The 27,039-nt window shown below is 38.6% G+C and overlaps 1 protein-coding gene across 7 annotated transcripts in view; it reads right to left on the minus strand.

Moving 5' to 3' along the window:
* The window catches only part of ROBO1 (roundabout guidance receptor 1), a 760,895-nt gene that overhangs the window by 92,109 nt on the left and 641,747 nt on the right, over window positions 1–27,039 (minus strand). For all 7 annotated transcript variants that reach the window (XM_052794285.1, XM_052794283.1, XM_052794280.1 and 4 more), the window contains one exon: window positions 21,651–21,808. In XM_052794285.1, the coding sequence (XP_052650245.1) occupies window positions 21,651–21,808 (158 nt within the window). The remainder of the gene's footprint in view (window positions 1–21,650; window positions 21,809–27,039) is intronic.

Below are 27,039 nucleotides of genomic sequence, written 5' to 3' on the forward strand. Positions count from 1 at the left end.
ACAGCTTTACTTAAAAAGAAAGAGCATTTAAGGTAGTTAAAATGATAATAGATTCAAGCTGCTGCTTCTGGCACCCCTGCCAATCCAGCCAGGATACATCACAGTCAGAATCAGATTCAAATCTGCTCATGAGACTGCCTTCCCCTCTTTTATGGCCTCATTATTAATGGCTGTATCTACAAGAAGATGGATATCTACAAAGGCTTAAGGGTTATCTGTGTCCTGAATTGTTTAGTGACTTCAGAGGCAGCTGAGGGTTATTCGGCCCTTGGCATTATTACAAGACACCAAATATCAGAATTACCATATGCGTTTGATACTTCACCCAACTAACAAGATCATGGAAACAGCAAGATATACGCAGAATCTCATAAATCAACTTCAGAAAAGAAAAATCCATACCTCAGCATATACAATTTTCAGAAGTTTAAAATCGTAACAATCCCAAACTTACTTTCTACAAACATTTGGCTTTTGTTAATCACAAAGGAAGATTTAATTCAAAATAGGCCGTATTGGCTCACATTAATCAGAACTAATTTCTGAACAGACAGCTATGTTTATATGAAAATATTTGACCAGTATAATACTTTCCTGAAACGTTTTCACAGCTATAGTACAAAACATTCACTATGTAACACTTCCTTTCTTATTATAAACTAAGATTAAAATCCTCCTACAACAAAAGCATGTTACAACTACCTTCACAGCCTTAAATCTGCTCTACCAAGAACCTCCCCCCCGCCCCCGCCCCAAAAGTAGCAAACACTTGCCTCAGAAACTGTTTTTCACAATGGTATTTACTGAGTACAGGAAACACACTAAACTTAACTAATGGGCAACACATAAGCACATCCTATGGGTCAGTGAAAAATATATGGAACTAACCAATCCTTCTGAAAGACCCCAAGAAAGCCCAACTGAGCCCAACATGGGAATGATGTGTTTGTAATGACAACTATGATATTTCTGTATACCTGTATATTTAACCTCATGCATGAATCTCCCCTGGATGCACTGGTGCATATGTAGCTTTCACTGTAATCAATGACTGAAATCAGAAATAAAAATGAACTTGAACTGAACTTGGTGTCTGGTATGTCTTCATTTCTCTCCCCTTAAGCAAGTCAGGTGATTTGAAGTATCTGTTACACAGGAATTTTCTTTTAAGCATCACCACCACTGTGTTATTTACACACCTCCAAGGATAAAATCCCAGACCAGCTGGGGTTAATTTGCAACACAAAATCTCTCAGTTTTTAATTATGTTACCTAAAGTATCACAAATGTAATATGGAAAAATAATCCTAACAAACCTCAAATTTTAAAACATATTAAAAATTCCTACCTGGTAGCCATAAAAGAAACAACACAGCCCAAATCTACAGAGGAATTTAGCAGCCTGTTTCCCACTGAGAGTGCCTACACTGCAAAAGACAGATGCAAGGCCACTCTGCGGGGCTGGGGCGGCTTCAGACTGGCTCTCCAGGGACCACAAGGGCCCATTTACCGACCAGACCAGACCAGACCAGACCCTGCAGTGACTCTGCATCCTGCAGAGTACGCCTAAACCCCACAGGCAGCACTGGGGGGGGTGGAGGGGCAAGGAGTACCACCACCATGCCATTTCAGAGAGGTATGGACTCTGCTGCTGATTTCAAGGGGATTTCAGTTCCTAACTGTCATTGTAGGTATTGATGGACATTGCCTTACTTTTTTAAGCCTGGGGTTAATGTTGGAAGGACAACGACATGGATTCAAGACAACTCAGTATCACGGCGTGTAGTTCATCGATAGGAAATTTCCTACTTTCCCCTAAGGAAAGAGGAGCTGTGCAGAGCACAAGTCTCCAACAGCGGAGCCCTAACTTTCAACTTCAAAGCTTAGAAACATGGGTAGATAAAACTTCACTAAGACTTGTAATCTGATGAAAGACGTTTACCAGAGTGCAGATCTCTCACAGCCACTGTGCCAAAATATGGGATTTTGCAAGGTCTTGATATAGGGTCTTATAAAGGGAACTGTTCCGACAGGACTCAAGTTAACAAGAGCCTTGAAACAGACGTTCATAGGTCGTCTTCTATGATAAGCTCCCACAAGAAAAAGAAAGACCTTTAACATGCAAAACCAAGGTTCTCCTAGACTCAAAAGTACAATCGTGAAACAACAACAACAACAAAATCATCACAGTCTGAGAAGAGAGAATAGAAGTAAAAAAGAATTACACAAAATTTTTCTCTTGGCATGGGTCTGTGCAGCAGGTCATTATTTTCAGCTTTGGCTTCAGTCATTCAGTGACCTGAGATGCAGCAGATTTGGCTCAGACTCCCACTTGCCTTGAGGAGAGGGCACACCCCCTCTAGGACTGGCTGCCCACTGCTGGCTTCTCACTGAAGGGAATGCGAATTACAGGCTCCCGGATCCCTCCCGTGACCATCGTACTTCCTGTGCTCGATGCCTGTGAAAGCTTTCCTCCCTGGAGCTGGCACAGTAGCTTCCCGAGGGAAGAAGGAATTTCTGTCTTCCTCTGGGGGTAAACCTGAGCCCTTTATGGCATAGAATACAAACCGAGAACCAAACTAAGCAAATAAAATTTGTCACAGGTGGAAAAAATGCAGTGGATTCTTTCATACATTTCCAAGATGGTATTTTGACAGTTTTAAATTTGAGACAGATTTGACTTCTCATTCAAAACATTTTCCTTCGAAACTCTATAATCAAGTTTACTGCCCAAGAAGGGTTGGCCCTACCAATGAAACATGACAAATACACAAATATTTTGCAAAATGTAACCTTGCAAAAATATAAAATGTTTTCTAACATAAGTAAAAAATTACTGATTCTCTGACTTTTGACCAAGATGACATGTCATGGAAATGAGACCGTGCTTCAAAAAAAGCATATAAACCTGGGTTAAGTTTCTACTGCATTTATCTCTGACTGAGCCTAAGCTTAGCAGAACTCTAACTTTTATACTAAGGCTATGCTGGACATACAAAGTTGTGAAAACATTAAACCTTTCACATCATTTGTGTCACAATGCCAAAAAAAGGAACATCTGGGCAACTTTGTTCATTTTTCATGAATAATTAAACACAAAAGGCATATATTAATCTGCCACATTTCACTCTTCCATCACCGATCACTGCAGCTCTTGTGACTGCAGCACATGCAAATCATAAATCACAAATTTCCTTGTATTTTTTGTGGTCTGCACACAAGCTGAGGTAAAAACCTGCAGTCACAGGTAACCACAAGCAAATCTGACTGTAACTTTCATTTTTATTGAAGGAACACTGAAAAGCCACTGGGCAAGGCATTACAGCTACAGATAAGGTCCCTGCTTGGAAGATGCTAAAATTTAAACTTACAAGGCATAAGGAGGAGAATGTATGCACAGAGGGGTAAAGATCAAATCCCCCAGTTTCCCCAGCTCACACGGCAGCCCAGCACCACTATTTTTATTTTCATGCTCAACTTTAGATCCTCCAGAGAGACTCAACAGGCAGTGAGTGACCTGCAGATCTCTGTCCATTCACAAATTTTCAGCCCTCTGTTGCCACAGGGGACTATGCAATATAAGCTGATCTTTAGCAATGGACAGTGAAGCCAGGAGCTACTTGGAGTTTCTGTTACTCTTAAAATAAGCCAGCGCAGGTTGCAATCAAGCAGAACAAAGCGTACACTGTTCCCGTTCTCTATGTGCATTGGGATCATTGCTCCCTGATGCTCCCACATTTCCCGTCACCATCCTCTAACTACGATACCGCCTGAGAGCTGTTGTTTGTGGGCTACTGCTAGGCTTGCCACTGAGAAATCCGGCTCCAGCGTCAGCAAGAACAGGTTGCCTACCAGTTCTGCTCTTCCCACTCAGCCCTTGCCTTTGGAGCAGCGAACCGCTTATTGCTCAGTGTGTAACTGGAAGTGGTTACAGTGTGAATAACCAAGGAGAATGAAGAGACTGAAGCCTGAAGAATGGTGCCTCTCCCCTTGCCTCGCCTGCTCGCGGTTGGGCGCTGCCCAAGCTATTCAGGAGGACTCTGGAGCCCTGCTGGGATAATTGCTTCCTTTGCTGCAGTTTCTTGCTATTCCTCTCAGCTGCCATGGTGGGTTTAAACTCCTGGCACAATTTTTGTTGTTGTTAAAAGGGTATTGTAAACTGCACCAATGGAAAAGGTGGAGGAAAAAAAAAAAGTGGCTGGAAGGGGAAAGAAACTGTTCTGGACACTGGAAATATCACTGCTCCAATTTTTCCATTTGTATTTACAAAGCAAAGTAAACTACGATCGAGCTGGCCAAGTTCTGCATGGAAATCAGGGTCTCCTGTTTGTGGCAGTTTGCTATCGGTGGAATGGGCTTGTAAAAATGGCAGAGAAACTGAAATTACTCAGCACTTTCATTTTCCTAGTTTTTCTTGTGGCTGTCTGCATGCCTTTTTTTAAACTAGTACTATCCTAACATAAATAAGAAGCTTTGACGTCTTCTGTGTGAGCAGTGTAAAAACACATAATGAATAGGAAGTGATTTTTGCAGAAAACGAGGAGTGTTACCTGATCAGATTTCAGTTCCTTTGGTATGAATTACTTTTTTTATGACAGCGACAGGAAGTTAAAAACTGCAATTGCATTCCCATAGTAAACTCTTCTCCCTAAAAACACAGAAACAGCCACACTATGCTTCCAAAACAGATACAAACCCAAATGTTCAGTCTGAAGTAAACACTTAACTTCTAAAGACATTACTGTTTCTTTGCCAGCTACTTAGCATGACAAACAGAAAAGAAGATATACTTTCGCATTTAAAAGACTCATCTACTTAACATTCTGGCCAAATTTTTCAAAAGCAGATGGCAAAAGTTAGGAGGCCTTGGGCGCTGGGTAAGCTAAGGGGTGGTCAACACTTCTGACTATGAGATGGACATATTGACATGTCCAGGTAGTTTAGTTTGCAATTCCACTTTCAAAATCTGGTCCTGAATGCAGGTCACCAAAATGTGCTGCATGCCTGTAGCCCATAGCATGCCATCCACTGAATGCCACCCTGACTGACTGGGGACCATTTACAAATGGGACAAATAAGAGCTGCCCTCAGCTGGAGTCCCACACCAAGGTTTGAACTCGCCACTCCTGAGACACTCTATGACTCCAATCAGCATCCCAAATACATAAAAATATTTCTAGTAGAAATATTTATGACTGGCATTTCTCTGTGTTATTCCCGTTACTGCAAATTTTTCCTTTTCTGACTTCCTTCCCATGCTTTCCCTCAAGGAAAGGCAATGAAAATGATGCAAAAACACACACTAAAGAATGCTGGGGAAGTCGATGTATGTGAACAGGCATGGAAGGCGGCGAAGGACTGTCTTGATAGTACCTATGCAAAAAAAAACCCAAGCCTTATCAATAAGCTTCCTTAGTCTTCTTGCCTCCTTTTCCAACACAAACAAACATTAACAGGATCAATTACTACTGCAATACATACACAAATTTCAGTAGGTCACATCAGTACTCTGATGTCTGCACCAAGGTAAAACCTTACAGAAAATTTTGTTAACAGTAAAGTTCACCCTCATTTATCTAAGAGGAGATGATTGTTCCAACATAGATCCACTGGTTTTGCTTACTGATGTCCAGAAAAGGTAAAGAAATGATACTTGCTACCATTGCAAATTCATTTTTAATGGAAGACTAGTAACATGGTTTTCAAACCCTGAATAAACATTCAGAAATTATGGGGGAAAGTTCTAAAACCCCTCAAGTATGGTAAGCATAAAAACAGAATAGTCAGCTGAACTAAGACTTCATCAACTATGCATTATACTTGGCATTACACTATCAGGGATTATACTTTGTGTACTTCATACAGACTTTTTCTTAGACAGCCATATTGTTGACTTTTTTTGAAGAAAAAAGAAAGCCAAATTCTACTGAAAATGGAAGTCAGTCATGACCAGAAAAGTCATGATATTAAAGAATGTTTGATATAGAGGGAAAAAAAGTATTCAGATGATTCTCTTCACCTTTCAAATAGTTCCATGTGTTACTACACATTTGACAAAAGTGCCGTAAAATCTTAAGTTTTGTCCTTTGATGAGATCCTCTTTCAGTGGATTGCAATGAAATGCTACATGTTTTCCCCAGACCTAAAGTTGGGCAAGAAATGTTTGGTAGCATATAATATGAATATTTCTACTGTATTTCAGAAAAATGCTTAAATATCCTTAAATTTCTGAATACAGAAATTCTGGAAAATCCTATTAGATTCAAACTTTTGTTCAAGACCTGTAAGAACTAAAGCATAAATGCTGCACTATAGATATTATTACTGACACTTTCAAACATGCCTGCAAAGAACATCTGATATGCAGGCCATTCTACACATAGAATATTAAAATGTTGCCTTTAATAACTTGTTAGATTTTGATCTAGGCTCATTCTGCTCACACAGCAAGCTACTTTCATAGTGGGATTGCGTGGAAATATACCACAAAGGTATGAGCTTATGATCCTAATGGTAACTTTTCAAAACATGCTTAGGAGAAATTCACCTTGAAGTGGAGGACTGGGCCTCTGCTGAGCCTGACATACTTGTAGCCCAAAGCAGCAACTCTGTTCCTGAGATGTAAGAGGAGGCAAAAACCAAAGCAGGAAGAGGGATTTAATGAGATGCACATCTTCCTTGAGGAGTAGAAGACCAGAAGCTCATTAAGGGGAGATCTGGAAGAAGGTATACATACGGGATTCCATCGGAAAGAAATTTTTGATGCTAAATCAGTCAGCTAGGCACGTAGATATTAGAGTGGTTTGAAGTGTTGTTTCTTTTTTGTGTGATCATGTGGTTAAATAAACAATACTTTTCCTTTTCAGAAAGCTCTTTTGTGGCATTGTCAACTACTGTCCAAATGCTTCCAAAGGGAAAAACCATTGGATCACACCTAACTGGAGTTTGCGTAGCTGTTAACTGACTATTATAAGTTTCCAGACAAGTCTAAGAGAAGGAAAATAACATAAATCTAACTGAAAGGAGTAAGTGATTTAAGGCTTGTTACCTAAAAGATTGTGTTTAAAGTGTTTATATAGAGGACAGAAAAGGATACAACACTGTCCCAATAATATCTCAACTCTGTAAAGCGGTGATAGAATAACTTCGCATATAGTCTGAATGCTGCACATAGGTACCTAGGTGTAATGCCTGTAGACCTATTTTAAAGACTGCATTTTGTAGAAAGTAAGGAGAAAAGAATACAAAAGTAAAACCTAGAAGACTCTGTGCTGCTTGGGATTAAAAGTAATCTCCTCCATTAGCAGAAACAAAAATTTCATTGTCATCCTCCGCTGCACCTGAATAAATAGGAAGTCATTTGAAACAATGTAGGAGAGAATAAAACCAATTTTGGTATCTATTCCTTTTATTATTTCGTGAACAAAAAACTGATGGCCATTAACAGTGTCCAGAAGTAGATCTGGCCAATCAAATGGCCCATGTGTTTTATCAGAGGACAATCTTGGAAAAAAAAGAACTCTGCTAAGATCACATTTACAGGGTACAATGTATTAAACCAATATTTTTATATGTACTTGGAAAAACTGTGTCAACAGACTTCTCCTATAATATAGGTATCAGTCCCACAGACAAGAGCAGTTATTTGCAAATATAATTTTCTGGGTTAGCAAACCAAAACCTATTTTAATTTTAAGCAGCTAATTATCCAACGTGGTACTTTGGTGAGACAATTCCAAATAAATAAAGTGTCCTTAACCTATCAGTAGCTAGAACTTATCCCACAAAGGCAATACTTAATGATGTCCTTTTGTCTATCACCACACAGTTTTTCACACTGTGTAGCTATGTCGTACTGTAAGCAACAGTTCAGGCATGAATCCGCCCACTTTCGAATTTAAAAAGAAAATGCTTCCTCATCTTTTTATTTTTGCTTATAGCCATATATTTGTTATTTTAATAATTTAGGAAAAACAAATAAAGCTGTAAGTTTTAAAATTTCACTTCTATTTTAACACAACATTAGGAAGAAATAGAATTCATTCTCAAATATCATCAAAACATACTCCTATGAAAAAGCAATGAAAGACTGAGGCTTCTGTTTAAGTTGTCTGAAACACTGTAGGTTGATAAAGGTTCCAAATGAACAGGTATCCCGAACATCACAAGCTGTAATGATGTGTTAACCTTGGTGACAGTCAGAACAGAAGGGTCAAAGGTTCAGCTGGCATCCCTGGGGGTGATCCTTCAAGGTGAATTTGAGACTCATTGACAGGGCAGCGCAGTAAAACTGACACTGCAGTCTAAGAAATGTGTATGTTACAAAGATGAAGAACTGCCTTTTTCTTGAACTTTATATTCATAGCAGTAGAAGAAATGGCCTTCGTTAAGATGGTTAACGTAGGGAGAACACAGTTCGCCACCAGGTGAAATCCTAAAAGCGAACATTTTCAAAGGTTACCTTCTATTTTTGAATCAAAAATAATTAGCAAAGCAGGCTTGCAGGTTTATTTACTCTGGTTGCTCCATCTACTCTTAATTTTGCAAATTTTGAAAGTTATTTCCCCATGTCCTACTCAAAATGTCCAGATTACTAAAATTAAGGTTTCTTCTCCTACTGAAAAACCTGTTACAACTACCTACATTTGTTAGCTTCAAGAATAACAGATACAATAGATGACCTCTTATACCACCACAGCCTTTGATTGTGGGTGACAAAAGTAGAGTAACAGCTGTCACCTCCAGTTGGGTGTTTCCTAATATTTAAGAATGACAAACGTAAAAGACACTGGCAAGACACGTAACACGGAAATTTTCTTAGCAGAAAGTCTCATTAGGACAAAAATGAGAATGAATATGGAGTATGTCCATAAAACTCCAGCTGGCAAAAGGAAAGTAACTTAATGACAAACAAGCCAGTAACAACAAAAAGTGAAGCAGTAACAACAGCAACAAAAAGATTAAGAATGTCAACTCATTTAGCACTTCAAAAAGGGGCTTCTCCCTTGCTATAAATTATACTATATACTTTCTTGGAAAGGGTGAAATATTAGTCTCAGTGAAGACAATGCTAATACTCACACTGATTTCAGTAATGCCTGAAGTTCACACTGAGAGTTCAGGATGTATTCAAAGTCTATTTTCATGAAACATACTAATGATAGTCATTGTGAATGCAAATTTCCCAGGAGTTATAATCATGCAAAACACCTACTATAAAGTTTCCTAGTTTATTAATAAACTTCTGATATCGTTGAATACCAGGGACAATAATTTCAAAACCACTTTGACACTTCAGCATATATCTTGAATGGTAAATGTATGTTTTCTTTAAAATAAAAGAAAATCTCAAAATATTTGTAGCTGGGCTAGATCCTGCAAGTATTATATAATCACGAACACCTAGAACGGAGCATGGCCTGAGTACGTGAGAGAGAATATTACTCTAGTATTTTGTCTACAAAAAAGAGCTTATTCGTTATTTAGGATCTAATAACACTTTGCACTTCGGCAAAGTGGCACAACACAGCTTTGTTGCAATAGTGTCAGGCTGCTTTACATGTATGAACAAATTCAGTCCCACGACTCATGAAATGCTGACTAAGTACTGAACAACTTCAAGGCTTGCCCAAAATCACACAGGAAAATTGCAGCAGCCCAGCAATCTGCTTTGCTTAGCTTGCAGACTTTCTACCTCAAGGCAATCTTTCCTTTACTGTACAATAATTTTCTCTGTAGGAAAACGTTTTGCAGCTCACTTCTAAAAATCGTGTTGCAATGACTGTATAGTCTCATGGTAAAAACAGCTCATCTTTAATTCTATTCAATGTACAAGTCTGCCAGAGAGCAAAACCACTCATTCCTGGAATGCCTACCATGAACGATAAAATAGCTTCAATCAGCTACCTGCAACTTCTACGGTAACACTTAACCCTGAACTAGCAATTTTTTTCCTACTTGATTTGTGTCAGGTCTTCCTCCAAGAGAAATGCTCAAACTGATCACCAAAGTTCAAACTAGTCCTAAGAGACTAATGATTTCAGATGAATGGGAAGAGCAAGATCTGCAGAGTCTGAAATGTGGGCCATGGTGGAAGCAAGCCCGAGCCATTACGTCAACATCTTTCGCTTTCAAAACCCTGGCATTCTGAATGGCATAGCCACTTGGAAAAGCAATGATGCAAAATACACAAACTTACAGTTAATGAGAACTTGAGTCATAATCATTTTGTTCAAGGAGCCAAACTTCACGTTCTGTGAGGGAAGGCAAAGTTACTTAAGCATACATCTCTATAGCTAGTTTCAAAATTAAATATATTCCATGTAGCACTAAAAATATTTCAAGATATACACCAGGAAAGCATTTCACTTTCTCAAGTTTTACTTTTTTAACAGCATTATTTTCCCTGGAAGGTTTGTGGGTTTTATTCTCTCTTAAACATATAGGGGGAAGAACTTTACTCACTTTCCCCCCTCTTATCTCTGTGTAATTTATTCTCCCCAGTGCAGCCAGAACCAGGAGGCCTAGCAAAGGCAAGGAGGCAACTAACACCACCAGCAAAGAGAGAGGCAAAAGCAAAGCTGTTGAGTTAGAAGAAAATGAGTGTAATTAGATCCAAGTATAACTAACCACCCACACTTCCATGTTAAATAAAAGAACAGTCTTTATGTGACCATGTGCCAAATAGATTCTTGTTAGATAATGATTTTTCAGGAGGAAAAAAAAAGATCAATTAATTGCTCAATGCAGCATGAGTACCAGCAAGAATTGTCCTACAGCTAGATAAGGGAAGAAAGCAGCTTTTATTTCTTTCCCTTTTAAGGAGGGCACCCGTAAGAAGGCAGACTTGGTCCTGCATAAGATTACACAGGAGTCTGGAATAACACTCTGCAATGTGTATATTAGGCCCACACTACTGCACGTGGTATCTGAACTTGGCAGTAAGTAATTGTGAGTATATTATTACCTGGAGAGAGAGAAGTACTCTGTTGGGTTGAGGAAACCCAAGAACTGAAAAATTATTATTTTTGAAGTGCTGTGATTTGGACTAGACTTTTCACATAACCAGAAGCATCACAGGAAACTCAGTAAGGCAAAACTATCCAAACAAAGTGAAATAAGCAAAAATGAAGTTGACAGAACTTTCAAAAAGTAGACCAAAAAATCAAAGCAAACCAAACACAAAGCTCTAATCACTTACATCTGTTCAAGGCTCCAAAAATGGGCACTGTTCTTCTCTACTATTTTTATTCTACATTTTTCTTTTGATTTTGAGAACATAGTATGTGCAAACTCAGCACATAGATTGTTGAGGTTTTATTAAACATGCTTTTAGAGTTAGTGTCATTTTTACTTTACAAAACGAATTCCGAAAAAAAGCATGATACACAATAAAGTCTCAGTTAGCAGTTACCCGATATTTAGATTTTAACTGACAACATGTGGCTGCTGTGGTGTGCGAGCGACTAGGAATACCAAAAATGCCAAGAATGATCAAATTTATAAGGTCCACTAGAGAGTTTCAGGAACAAAAATGCACCCCACCCCACCCTCTCCAAATGGAGAGGGTTTCAGTGTTTGGAAAGTAGTGAACACAGTGAGGAGCTGGGTTGCTTCACTTCACTGATACAGACTTGCCACAAATAATACGTTGATTTCTGTAGGATATTTGTGTGTTAAAAGGTCTTGCATGCTTTATTAATGGAAATACCTCTGTATATGAGTATAATGTAAACGCAAATACAGTAAAAAATAAAGTAAAAGGCTCACAGGTCCAGGAGTCTGCATGAAAGAACCTTGGAACGCAGAAAATTTCTAGTGCTTTTTTGCACATTTGATCTGTAGGGATCCTAAGTCCCACATCCAATGGACTGAACTCTACTCTGAATGTGTTTTCTGCCTGTACACAGTGTGCACGCTTCCCAGTGTGAGTCCTAATGTTCAGTGTGTCAGATTCATAAAAGGCTTTAAAAGTCTGATTCTTCAAATATTGCTTTGCTTCTCATTGGTTTTGCTCATGATGAGGAATCAGAGAAGGCACACACAGCACTCCCTGGTGTCTCCAAAAATGGAGTTTTATCTTAAAGGAGGATGTCCACACTCTACATGTAGGATTTCCATACAGATGATGAACAGAGGGGAGGAGAAGAATTAACTTTCTAAACCCAATCTTCATCTTTATTGCATGTAAAATAGGCAAATGCTCCTTTCCTGACTGCTTAAAAAACTAACCAAACAATGTTTCTTTTTCATTAAGAGAATAAAATGAATGATGAAATAATTTCCCTCCCACATCCTTTCTTCATCTCCCTTACCCATCCCAAAAAACCCCAACAACTAGACTGTCAGCCAAACAAAACAAAGAATTTACTTTCTCAGCATAATAAATCACCTTTGCTCCTAACCATTCAAATCATAAAGTCCTACACGCTCTGGATTGCTCAATTAACCTAGTCTGAGATAACAACCACCTGTTTTTCTATTATTTTTTAAGGAGAAGCTTCCCAGACTCCATTTCTATAATTTCAGATGGTCCCAGAAGTTCAAAACTCTCAATAAGCTATTTTAACAAGAAAATCCTGATAGTCTAATGTCTAGGCCTGTGAAAGTCTCAAACCTCAGATATCTAACACATATTCTATTTGCTGCAGGCATTTATTTTCTTCTACTATCTAGGTCATCAGTTCACGACTAGGGACAAAAAAAATCTGTGGAGAATTTTGACTCAGTGAGGAGCTTTCAAATTCCTTTAAGTCTGCAGAGTATCTGCAAAAGCACTCCATTCTTCTTCACTTTACTTTTACACTGAAAAGTAGAAATCAGTGTAAAATAAAGTTAGGCATAGAAAAATATATACTTAGTTCACATTAAAGGAGTACTTTTCACTACTGCTGGGCGAAACAATACTAACAAACCATAGTTATGCATGTCTAATGCCTATTTTAAGTGGCAAGAAGACAAAATAGCTGATGCAATGCACATCACTGATGCAAAGGAACATTTTTGAAAGTTGTGAGAAAAAACAGAAGGAACAGATACTCTTAGCTATAGGAAAAATATGATCAGCAATAACTTGGTTTAAAAAGCCAGCAATTAAATGACCATAACGAGCCTTTTAATCTAACACTGAATTATGAAGAGTTTTAATTCCAGTAGTTTTGGTTAGTGTGAACATAGTCTATAAATCTCATAACCTCACACGGTAGGTTACACTATTACCAAGCATGCCCTTGGGAACACAGGAGGTCAGTTTGGTGCTAAAGGCAAAACCTTGTCTCTGTGACAGCCAGCACAAGCCTACAGAACCTGGTGTCCTCCCCAGTCTGCAGATGTTTGACATTGGGCCACCCTTTTGCCCTGCGTCACGATGCTCTCTCCCTTTCCACTAATTCCACAGGCCAATATTATTCTTCAGAGATGTCTACTGAAAAGACACATCACATCACGTATGAATCAATGCATGGGCTACCCTGTCCTACACTTTATCCAGCAACCTTGCACAGAAGATTCAGGGTTAATAATGAGCCATTTAAACCAATTAGAACAATGTCGAGCATTGAGCACGACTCAAACACTTTAGACTAACAGGCTTTTTCCTCACCATTTTCTTGCAGCAAACATCACACTAATGGAGAAAGCATCTTGTCCCCCAAAGAAGTATTTGCGACAGTTGACTGTAAGAGCTATAGAGAAAGAAAGGAATGTCCACATGGGTGTTTTCAGGCCATTTGCTTTGGCTTGGCGCGTGGAGACTGCAAGACAACACAAGCTCATTTTGCCCTTACCCTCAGCGCAACAGGAGCTGTGTGGCCATATTAGTACAATACCGTGCCAGAGTGATCTAGCCTGTCTCTCAGCAGGGCTTATTAGCTCAGGCTCGGCGCCACATTAACCGCTGCCATATGGCTTCTGGTCGATTCAAAGAGCGAACTGAATGAGCTCACATCTGCTTGACAAAGTCTGCATAGCTATGCTCTTTAAAATGGCAAACCTGCAAAAAGCTGTGAGGAGAGAATCTTGTAACAGGTTAGGATTTTCAATCCACATTTACTTCAGTGCTTGTAGAAATAGAAGCTGTCACTATTAACAGCTGCGGTCTGGGTTGGAAACTACTCATGGATGGGTTAGACGTGAAAAGTTTTGTCCCAAAGAGCTGAGTCTGAAAAATGATGCGGGTATGGTAGGACTCCAAATAGGATGGAAGAAGAGAAAGAAGAAAATGAATACAAAAATGAAAGTATGTCTGATATTTTCTCTTCTTTCTGGTAGCCCAGGCTATTAGATTTTTTACAGCCTTCCAAGATGAGCAGGGTCCTCTGTAGAAGGCAGCGATTTTTTTTAGGGATCAGCCAAAAAACCCCACAAACCGTATAAAACGATGCGACAAATGCTAATCAAAGACTAACATACCACTGAAAAGAGCTCAGATATGCCTGTGATAATAAAAAAATGACATGGGAAGTAGCAGCGTAGCAGAAGATACCCTGAAAACTCTTAGACAGAGTGGTTGTGCAGATGTGGAAACTCGAGTGGTTTAGACATAGCAGGGGAAAGCGCAGGCACACTGAGAGAACTAGAGAATTGAAGAGGAAGATGGGAAAGGTGCCCTGATGATAATGCAGGAAACAACAGAAGCACATGTCATGGTCAGAACAGAAAACAAGGGACATAATCCAGAAGACACATTTTGAATGATTTGTGGAATCTGGAGAGCAAATAGACTCCAGCAGGAGCAACAGGGACCCTGAAACAGAGCTTTAAGTGTGAACACAGAGCAACAAGGTCACATTTTGGAAAAACTAAGAGCAAGAAACAGCAGGATTTAGAGCCAATCTCACTATCTTCTGGGACAGTTGTGTGGTTCCAAATTATTTTTCACAATCTTTTACATTTTTTTCCCCTTGGGGTGCCAAGTTAACCCACAGCAGCTCCAGTTCTGTCGCCAGAGGAAGCAATATTAATACCAGAAGAAATATAAATCATTAACAAAAACTACTCTTGATCCTCGAGGAAGCCACCATTGCAGGGATCAGCAGACGAAGGAAAAAAAAGAGAGGTAGAGTGGGAAGCCAAGCCTCTCAGGGAGTGAGAAAAAGAGACAGAAGGAAAAAAAAGGACTGGGAAGAAAGGAAGTTGCTGGGGGCCAACAAATACATATTGGGAATCAGAAGAAAAAATACACTTCTCTTTCTAACCCTCCTGGGGCATATAGGAAATTGCTGCTTGCCCTTTAATCTGCCCCCCAAAAAGAAAAACAATTAAAATGAAATAAAACCCAGGACTGTAGGTACTTGCTCCCCCCCTTCCCCTCACCCCCACTGCTTTGTGTGCTGTGTACCCAGGCCATGATCTTTCATGCAGCTCTCCATAGGACAGACTATGCTACCGTTAGCATTACATCTTCTACAGGAATATGCATTCTTTTGCTGTATATCTAAAATACGTGATTTGGGGAGATTAAGATGTTAAGAGATTAACTATTAATATATTAATGAAAAAAGAGAGGAGGCCAGGAAAAAAAAAAGAAATGGAGAAGAAAGAAATAAGGATAAACATCTTGAATTAATTTGGAGTGGCATTGTAACAGTATGGTTTGTGTCAGGAGCGTCGCTGTTTTAAAGGGTTAGGACTGTTACTCCTGCACAGCACACAGCAACAAATTCCATCAGCTTTTGTTTCCTTTTTCTTGATTCACCTCCCCTCTGCAATTTTTCCCACTGCAATTTAACTTTGGAAGGAAAGGTGCCTTTTCTAAATAGGGAATTAATTTCTGCTTTTTCCACTGTTCCCTCCAATACAAACAACTCTTTCTCTTTTCCTTTTTAACTGATAGGCATAGTAATTTCTTCCATTTCTTTTTTCTTTCTTGTTATGACCGAGATCATGTTGGGATCACCTATGTAGTTTTAAACTTGCCAAAGCACAATGAGCTGTGAATGGTTTCCACCAAGAAGAATAAACCAAGTTCTCTTTGACAATTCACTAACAAAAAATTTGGGGCAAATAAATAAAGCATCTTCCCGTGGATGGTACCTTTACGGAGGTCTTCCTGTCACAGCAGAAGATCAGAGTCTTTGTTTTCACATTTTGTAGAAAACATTTTCATCATTCACTCGTGTAAAAATAGCATTGTGCAAGACACAATAAATGCTTCGTATTTGTGATGCACTATTTAAGGACCAGGAAACAAAACAGGAATCAAGTATTCAACTTACAACTTATCTAAAATAAGAGTGTAAGTCATTCAAAACTGTTGATGTCACAAGACAGCCACACAAAAAAGGAATGAAAACCTGTATGCATTATTCATCCTGTAACTTTGATCTTAAAAGCTAAGAAACTTGAACAAGGAAAGATAAATGGCTTCTCAAGCTTTTTCTTTTAAAAATCAAATGAGGATGATTCAGGATAAATGATAGATAAGAGTTAATACAAAAGAGGGGGAAATTGCAATCACAGTGTTGCACCAAAGTTTCAACACAAAGGCTTTGCTTTTTGTATTCAATTACAAAGGATTTCTTTTTTAGGTACCAGCATCCTTTTTCATGTATATGTAAAAGATTTTACCTATTAAAATTTCATGTTCAATATGCATAGCTTTTTTCTTCTATCACCTACACCACAACTTCATGTGAACAATTAGGAAACTTTCTGAAGCATGGGCTACTACTGGTCATGGGGCAGGAACAGAAGCAGCTGTGAAAACCTGGCTCAAACATCAACTTGCTCAAGAGCTTATGCAAGATATGTACACATTCTCCCCCTGGCAAAGTATTGATAATTATAGGCACTCTGACTGCATCCTGATTTTACTGAGGCTTAGTAAATTATGCAGGCATTGCCCCTAAAATGAGAGACAAATTGAGAGAGAGATCCAAAAGCACATGGAGGTTGCCCTGTCTAGATGGGAGATCCACAAAATCCTCTTTGAACGCTTTGCGCTCCGGAGAGTCTGTAATCATTGCTAGTTTTTGCCTAAAGATATGCTCAAAGGCCTCACCATCTTGGTTAGATTACTGATGTCAGCATCTTATACACAGGCAATTGCATTTGGGATTCACAAAGACGACAGAGCAGCAACACAGTTCCTTAAGGGAGGCTCTGAGCAAACCTAACGCAGACAGACAACACCGCATTCATTACAAATCACAGTGCACCAGCCATTTACACTAGCAGCAAAGCCAAAGGAAGAGTGCCTTTACATTACAGCATACAGCAGGAGGGTTTGCTTATCTGAGCTTCCAAATTGTTACCTCCACACAAGCAGTTAGCACTAATCAGATGATAGAGAGGGGCTAGACAGGTGGGAGAAAAAGGCTGGGTGGATGCAAAGGCAGGTTGTGAGATGGAGGAAATGGATGGGGAATGAGGTGAAAATTTCATTGCAGTGGTCTGTGGTAGGAAGGCAGCGAGGACACCATTTGAAAGGTAGTGGGAGGTTTTGGGGTACAACAGGAAGATGGCTGAGAAGTGAATGGAGGCACACTGGAGGTATTCACAGGCTTAGAAGCAACCAACGCTCACTGCAATTGCTGTGAGTGCCCAAGCAAGTCATTGCTAATGGTACTCGCAGCCACTGATGCTTCTGCATCTAGACAAAATACATTTGGAAAGACCAAGTCTAGTGATTACAGCAGCCAGCAGAAACTAGACTGACTGCACCTCCTCCTCAGCCCGAGGGAATGCAAACTCATAGCTTTCGTCACCAAAGTAAGTGCCTGAAACCCGTGGCTACGTCCTAATGACACTGGGCTGCCATGCAAAGAAGATGGCTAGACTGGTGGGGCTGGGAGCAGGCCTGTTCCTGGTGAGGATACCTAGAAGCCCAGAGTCCTGGCCTAGATCCTCGCTCCAAGCAATCTGTGGGTCTATGAACTTCACCTGGCAAGACAGTGACTCCGAAGGTGGAAACAGAACGAGGAACTTCCCCACCCCGGTGAGCTCCCTTCTCTCTCACTCACAGACAAGACCTTGCATCTTCTTTCTCCACCTTGTCTCAGCTCCAAGAGGAGAGTCTCACAGTCTCTCCTAGTACAGACAGAACATTTCAGAAATTGGAAAATACGTTTTATTTTTACACTGTTTGCAGTGAAAAATTAGAGCTATTCACTGGACTGCACTGAAGCTATATGTATTGTATAATATATGTATATATTATAGGAGGAATTCTTGATTCCACAGTAATACCAGGAGAAAAATTAACTAGATGAGCACAAAATCGCACTAGTTCTGCTCTGCCCTCATGATAATTGTTTTTCAATTCAACAAATTAAGTTAAAGATAAGCATTTGCTTCACATGCAAGACTGTCATTCCCGCTTCATTTGTAATATATGGAGAGGGATTAGCCACATCAAGCATATGCTTTCATACTGTGGTATAAAGAATACACATGAGAAAAATCACGTTTAGCTCCAATGCACTGAGAAAACTGTTTATAGACAACATATTCAAGAGCAGAGAGAAAAAAATGCTTTGATAGTGATTCTTCATCAGATCCACCCAGTGGACATGTGTACACTGAAGAGCCTACACTGAGTCTGACTTGTACTAAAACTGAGCAGTACTGGGAGAGCTGTGCTGAAAGGAAAAGGCTGTTTCTATAATCCCCATCACAGATAGCTGTGTCCATACCCTTACTTTCATTTCTTATTTGTTCCATTCACTACTGTTTATAACCTGAAAGACATATAAATTTATTTCTCTTCAAAGCGCATTTATTTGCCCTACAAATGGACAAAAATATGCAAAGACTACTTTGATTTTTGTTATCTCACCTACATAAACATATCTGTTTCCTTAACTCTACAAGGACAAAATAATATTTTCTTTTTATTGAATTCCAGGAGAAGTTGTGCCTTAACTTGGAACTTATTTAACTGCTATTTATCTGCATCTCTTGCTTCAAACTCTCTGTCAGGAACCAAGCTACCACCTCTGTTTCTCCGGCACCCTTAATACTCAGTGTGCAAAGCCCAGTTCTGCTGACTCAAAGATTAACCCTGTCATTGCAGATGAGAAAAAAAGCTTCCATATATTAAAAATAAGGTTGCTTCATGGACATGTCATCTTTTTGAAGAAAGTATAGATATGAATCAAAAAAGAGGTGTCAAGATTCATCCCTTATTCCAAAAAAAGTACAATCGTAATGTTTATTTTACATCTCTTGTCAGAAAGGAAACCATTAATATGAAATGCTTTAAACAGTCTTTGACACTTACGGAACTCTTAAAATGGCAATGAGTCAAAGATCAACAAGCCTTTAAGAAAGAAAACAACTGGAAATGCTTTAGAAGTGGAGCCACTAAAGCACTTTCATTGATTAAATGCCCACTGGTATTACATATATATTGAACACGAACACATACAGTTTGACATTTCCTGATCTGGTAATTTTGTGGCTTAAAAGGAGGAAGGTAACACCTGTAAACTATATTACCTGAAATTTAGTCTCACTGAGTGAATGATAATTTTGCCATCAAATGAATGTAGGTGTTCATTTTAAATATAGGCACTTAAATGAAAAACTTTTTTTTAACAAAAAGGTTGATTTAATGTAAAAATGAAATCTATCACTTAAACCCCAATGACTTCATCCTTATTTCAGCTGTTGTACTCGTAATTCTTTATGTTCCTGTTGGTAAACTGAAATGGAAATCACCTAAAGGAGATAAGTTAACAGAAATGGAATAATTCTAAGTCAGGTTTCAAAATTAGCATTTTTTGCCCATCTGCCCTTTAGCATGTCATCCATTCCAGGTCCCCATCTCGGCTCGCCTCCCAGCCACTAGCAAGATAATACAGATGGTTACTGCAAAACTGTTAAGATGTACATCTGAATGCATATTTATCCACTTGGCAAGATCCTGCTCAGCTGTAAGTCGATGCAAATCTGCATTACAATATAGCTTCAGTCTCTTGCCTGTGTGAGAAAGCTCCCATGATAGTAATAGTGCTGCTTAAGACAATGCCGGGCAAACAGGACATAAATGACTGCAGTTGCGCTAGCTATCGCAGCACTGTTAATTTACACCTCTGAAAACAAACACTCATTTGGGCATGTGAAACAAGTGTGTATCTACACCTACATCAAAACTCATTTTCATTTGTTTGTTTTTAGAAGCAGAAACTGATAACGCCAGATAACTCCACCAGATGTCATGGTGAGAGAATACTATGTAGGTGAGCATTTGATATAATCACCAGAAAAGAAGACCAAACTGTGGGGCTTTATTCCATCGTAAGCACAGTTTTAATAAATACAGGTGGCACCGCCAGTCAGTGATAGCTGCTTTTGTTCTGGATATGTCTTTGTTCCAGCAGCTGGCAGAAAAGCAGTTTTGATATATAATGAAAAGAAATGTACTTAATAGGCAACACCTGAAAATCCTTCAAGACAATAAACTGTAGCAATAGAAAATGCAAGTTTGGAAAGCATTTCCTGAAAAAAAACCAGTAGCACTGGAATCTTCTCTTTATCTCAGGTCAATTGACTTGTCACAGTGGGAAGGAGATTTGAAAAGGAAATTGCAAATTCTTAGCAAGTATGATTGGACGAATTGAGTTAATAGCCAGCAATCAGTATAGGTAGGGTACTTAAAAATTTAAATCTATGCATATGCCACAAGTACAGAATGCCTGAGCTTTGTCTTGTTTGTAAAAAACAAACAGAACAAGAGGCAACTTAAATCTCAAACAAAATTGGTAATTTTTTACTTAGGTTGCTGGGGTTTAAGTGTTCCTCCAATAAAAACTTCCCTCATTTCAGCATATGATTGAGGTATATAAATTGTATGTGCCTCTGACCTTGTTTTACACTAGTAATCCTCCCAGTACCAACAGGATCCTGCATGCTATGTACTTTCAGATGATACAGTTTCTCACCATATGGAAAGATGTTTTGTATCACCATGTTGGCAGCATATAAATGATTTTTGAACTCCATTTTTCATTGCCATTTCTTCAAGCCATTTAGGCTCACTAGCTTATTGTTTCACATGTCAAAAAATAAAAGAAGGATAGTTTTCTGATTTGAGAAGCTGCTTTATCCATACTTTTGAATAATCGCACGCTGTATTCAGCAAGCTACAGATACAAATGAGTATGACAACACCTCTAACGAGAAAACAGCTTAATTTGAGAGGGCAGGATAAGCCATCATCTCTCTAAAGAAATGTGACTATATCCCAAAAGCCTTCTTATCCTTCCTAATACAACACACAACCTTTCTGCATGGATTCTTTTAATCAGAATTACAAAAGAAGGTCTCAGCTAGACTACTAGTAGTTCCTCTTTCCAACCAAAGAAGGCAGGTATTATAGGTTGCAGAAATTTGTAGGTGGATAAATGGCAAGAAAATTATAGGACAGTGACAAATAGAATGAATTTCATTTCCACGCTTTTAATTCCTCTGAGGAAGAGAAGAACATAGGTTTTGCATGGTCCTCTTTAACAAACAAATGCATACCCTGCAAGGAAGTAGTATGAGACCAGAGGACACATTCCAAGCTAAATGCAAACTAGCCGTGCCTCTGAGGCAAGGAAAGGACAGATCCTAGAAAGTACAGCATGGCTGGATGCCCACATGCTTAAGAGACTAGTAATTTTAGATTAGTTGATTTTTGCGTTGTTTGAAAAACTTTTTATACTTACTGTAATTCTCTCATCTTTGTCATCTAGAGGGGTCCCATCTTTTTTCCATGATATAGTGGGTTCTGGGTGACCTCTTGGAGGCTGACATTCCATCACTGCAGGTTCACCCACGGCTACCATTACATCTGATGGATTTTGTCTGAAGTCATCCCGTAGAACTGAAAGAATAACGAAAATGTAGTCAAAAATTACCTAACAATACACCAATAGCACAGCAAAGTGTTTTGCTTTGGCCTTCAACAGTCCCTGTTGTCACTGTACTTTATATTAATGAACAATTCAGTTAACGAATCTTATCTGGCATCTGCAGATGGTCTCTGGTACTTCCATACAGTAACAGAGAAAACCCGTGTACTACTCATATTTAACTTCCAGTGAACAAGTCAAGTGACTGACAGAGGTGTAAGGCTGACACAGACATAGGACTGTCTGCACAGAAGAGCTGCCTCAGTGGTAGCACTTGGCATAGTGTCTGCCTAGCGTGTGAGCACAATATTCCTATTCACAGCTCAAGAAGGCACAAAGTCTTCTGCTCAGGCAGAAGGTCACCTGGGGAGAAGCACAGCAGAGATTGCTTTCTGCCCCTCTTTCTCTGAGACACAAGTTCAGCCTGCCAGTATCTCAAAGGTTTACAGTTAAAGATTAGCCACTGGCCATACGAATTGCACCCATCCCTAAATTTATGGCAAAAATGAACAAACTAACTAAACTTCCCAGTTCTTTGATGACATTATAAGATGCCAAACATTTGTGCAGCCTTAGCCAAACTCATCTTTGCAATTTGGCTTGTGTCTTTTTCAAGCAAAAAAATAAAAATCTTTCCTGATCTCTGGGAGTCATCCCTTAGCCTGAGCCAGGACCACATCCTTCGTTTGGAAGAAGTAAATTTTACTACCTTTTCACAGAAAGAAACCTTTTTATTGCGGCTTCATTACTAGAATTTGTTCTTTCTCATCATTTGGCCAAGCCCAGGACTAGGAAACTCTAGTTCCCTCCAATCACGCAGTATGAATTTTATCAATAGCTGTGTGATTATTTTTCTTTTTGGGAGAGACATCATACTGTGCTCAGCAGACCACTACACAGGGACACACTTTAACAGAATAACGGCATTCCTAAGTCTTGCCAAGTAAGTGGCGTTAGGTTTAATCTAAAAATAAATAACTCAAATGGTAACAAATATAACATTCTAGTCCTCTCCACTGCTGTTACTCCACCCACACTGAACAAAGGATACAGTAATGGAAAAGTACATTACAACCTAAGGACTCTTAAGATTTTGACAAAGCTATCTGTCACTCTTGCTACCTGCAACAATCTTGTGTCAACAGTAAATAGTGCCAAGAACCTGCAGCAAATAATATATCCCCCAAGCCATGCACGGACCACAGATATATGGACATTCACTATTGAGTAGTGGTTTGGTTGTTAATGCTGCTTCAAAGCGAGGTGTGATTTATTGTTAGATGTTAAGGAATGTGGGTGTGCTTATAGATTGGCAGGTACAGCACTGCCACCAGACCATTCCTCTCTGTAAAGTCTTTCCTGCTGTTAAGACCTTTTAAAATGGTCTTAACATTGGCATACTTTGGGACAGAAGTATATACCTTTCTCACACCTACCTTCTGCAATGCTATATAATCTAAAATGAAGGGAGGGAGCAAAAATGACTTGTAGTTCTTTATTTTGGAGGATTATTGGCAAATAGTCCTGTCAATAATCAGTAGGACTATCTTCTCTTTTTTCTTCTCAAGTACATCTACCTTACATTCTAATACCCTACCATTCGGTAGCTACAGTCACAGGCCTATGTATCCAGCTTGGCTCATTATAACATAATACATAACAGGGAAAATTCCAGATTGATATAGAAGTGTAGATGCGAATCAAAAGCAATAAATACAGAATATTTTACCACGGTTCTAGAAACAGGATATAATTTCTGGAAGTACGAAAGAACGTCTGTGTACCAACAAGACTGAAGTATACTGCAGATCTCACCAGACATCATCTCAAGTTATCAATCCCCTTCCATACTGAAGCACTCACATTTCAAATATTTCAGTTTAATTATTGATGTTTCTGGATGCCCTGGAATCAGGAGATACTGATGCACCGAAAGAGGATAATCAAGGATAAAATGTCTCTATCACTTTAGCAATACAAGCTAATACAACAGAATGATAGGAGTTAATGAAGAAATTATAGAATAATTTAGGTTGGAAGGGACCTCTGGAGGTCATTTAGTCTACAACAATGAGATGCTATTGATGAACATGTTCTCTTGGATAAACTAGGTCTCTCAAACAGACCCAATCTAGAAAGATTATTTAAAAAAACCCCAACAAACCATGCACCTATTGCTTGGTGTACAAAAACCTGAGAAAGCATATTCCACCTAAGAACAAAGAATTTCTCTCTCTAAAAAGCAAAACACATGGATATCTTCCTTCTATGGACTAGGGAAAATTGAAAATGTTTTCAGCTATAAAATTAATCCAGGTTACATCTAGAGGAAGTAATAAGTTTTCAGAAAAGGGAATTATGTCATTTTTAGTTATTCAGAAAGGTAAGTCAAAACACCGATCCTTTAGCTTTCCTTCTGCTTTCAACAAAACTTTATTAAGTTTAACCTGCATTCTCTTACAGCTTACTACATCCCCCTAAATATTGATGCATCAAAATTGGATACATGAAATTATTTTGGTTATGGGAGTGTTAAAATACTACTCACACACACTGAAAACCTTATATATACTTATTCTGTTTACACTGAATACGGTATTAATAACCAGATGCAACTTTTTGTGTTCCCAAGTAGCCCCCAAGCCATCCAGACACATTAAATCATGTAGCGTAGGTGGCTAGGCTGACACTGCTTCTGCTGAAGTCAAAGAATATTTTCTATTTAATAGAGACTTGATCTGGCTTAGAGCCACTGGTCATATTATTACTTCTTTTTTTCACTGCTCCAAACTAAAGAACATAGAAGAAAAGGAAACAAAAGTTGCAACAAGTTACTAAAAAACCCCCTTATATCCATCCAGTTCCCAGTGCCAACAGGACATGAAAGTACAGAAGAGTTTATTTGCTACACCACAGTTCTATTGCAACACAATAAAAGGGGTGTTTTCACCATGAGTAAGAAGCCTCTTACTACTGCTGAAGATTGTATCACTTGGATAAAGCTAAGAGATACATAAAAAGAAGTGCCCTTAAGTTTAAAAAAAAAATAAATCAAGTGAAGTGATCTTAATAAACCGTAAGTGCTTTTCAAGTCTGAAAGACATTGTAAATCTAAGAGGAAAGCCTACCAGATAGCACCTCAGATGGCTTTTAGCACCTTTGAAGCAACAAAGAAGTCCAGTACTTGCATAATAAAAATAAATTACTTCAGTAATTTCTACACTCCTTAATCTTATATCAACTTTACAAGCACAGTACCTTGTCTATAAACCAAGACCTTTCACAAATTAACTAATGCTTAACAGAATGCCTTAGGAGGACATCAAAGGTCCAGGCCATAGATACATCAAAACAATTATTATTTTTTTTCCATTTACTATGAATTATTTTGGCTCTAACATTACATAATGAAATGCTAACAAAATGTAATCCATTAGAGATTACTCCACAGATAGTCATCATGTAATTATTTTTGCAGCTGTAAAGTAGATACATGCTCTGTTTTTTTGCCTCAGGGCCTAGCAATCTTGCATAAAGTTATAAATTTAAAATTTTCTTCTCTTACTGAAAAAAAAATCATTTTTTCTTTTCTGTCCTTCATAGTCAAGGCTCACTGTAAACTGAGAATACATTTCCTTTTGAAGATGTATAAGTATACTTTGTAATCCAGTACAGCATGTGCTTTCAGTCATCAAAGGGTCAAATTTCACCACATGCACCTCCTTCTACATGTATGCAGATGGAATGAAAATAGATAAATGAAGAGGATGATTGCCTTTTTTTCGTTTTTTTTTTTAACAAATTCAGTGTGGAATCTTCATAGATATAACTGCATTTGTGACATACTGTAGATAAGGTTTGCTAAACATTTTACTCTAATATTTTCTAAAATACAATGAATAATGATCACAATTATTGTCAGTGCACAGCTAGGACAACTCCATGATCTTGCTGTGTGAACTCTGAACCCCTGTGTTTGTGCTGAAAATGCTTTTATGCTATGCTTGCTGAACTAATCAGGTTCAAGAGCAACTTTTTAAACTCCACTGAAAGTCAACTACTCATACAACTATTTAATATCATGTACTATTCAATCAATAAAACAATTGCACTTTCCCCAGAGAATCTTTTCCAGAGCAGAAAGGAACTAGCAATCACTTGAGGATAGATTTTTATTGACAAGAAACACAAGTAGAGACAGCATTTTTTGTGTAAACCCTAAACAGGGTTTTCAAAATGCAGCACCCAGTGTTCTTTTCTTAAGTTCTTCGTTGGCTATACGAAAAAGAGTACGGTGTCACTACTGGGTGAAATTGGGAGGTAGGTAGGCAGAGTTTTTTTGCATATACACACTGTAGATATTTAAGAAAGATTATTGTTAAAGTTTATCATTAAATAACTGTGATCTAGTTCAAAGACAAGAAAACAAAAGAAAAAAGAAACCAACCAGAAAGCTCTAGTCAATACGTGAAAAGAATTAATTTGTAGGGAACACACTAATTACTATCATACATTGCAGATATCATGCCTTAACAGGTGGAATCATTTAAGAACTGGAAATAAGAACAACTCCTGAAAATTTTGATTGCAGGTCTATTCTAGTCTGGACACTTCATGCTAGATCAGTTCAAAGCAGTGCACCAAAATATATCTACGATCCCTAATCAACCAAGATACTACAGCCATGGTCACCCAGTGAACAGAGGAAGAGAGGGAAATGAAGATGTTTGGGGTGCAGTTTCATAATCAGAACAAGGCAATCTCAATCCATTTCAATTCTTATAAAAGACATCATCCAGACTCCCTGCTGACTCTCTTGCATTGTCCCAGACAAAGCACACTGTTTTGCAAGTCTACTTGTTAGAGAGAGATCAGCGAGCCAAAGTATTGCAGAATTAGATAACAGAAGAGATCCCAACAATTTCCACTCTTTCAGCATGAAGATAATTTTAATGTTTCTTTGTATTGTAGCACACGCCTCAAAAATGGGGAAAAAGAAAGTGGAATAAATAGAAGAAATGCTCATTCCTCACACTGCTTTAGAAAACAACCAGACCTCAGCTAATGAGCACATTACCACTCAGCAAATAAAAACATGCTAACATCAAACTACAAGCTAACACTAAGCAATGCAACCTTAACGGCTCACGGTGCTGCCTTTTGGCTAATTTTGTTAAAAGTCCCATGTAATAGATTTTAAATT

This window comes from Harpia harpyja, chromosome 8, assembly GCF_026419915.1.
Source record: "Harpia harpyja isolate bHarHar1 chromosome 8, bHarHar1 primary haplotype, whole genome shotgun sequence".
Taxonomy (NCBI): Eukaryota; Metazoa; Chordata; class Aves; order Accipitriformes; family Accipitridae; genus Harpia; species Harpia harpyja.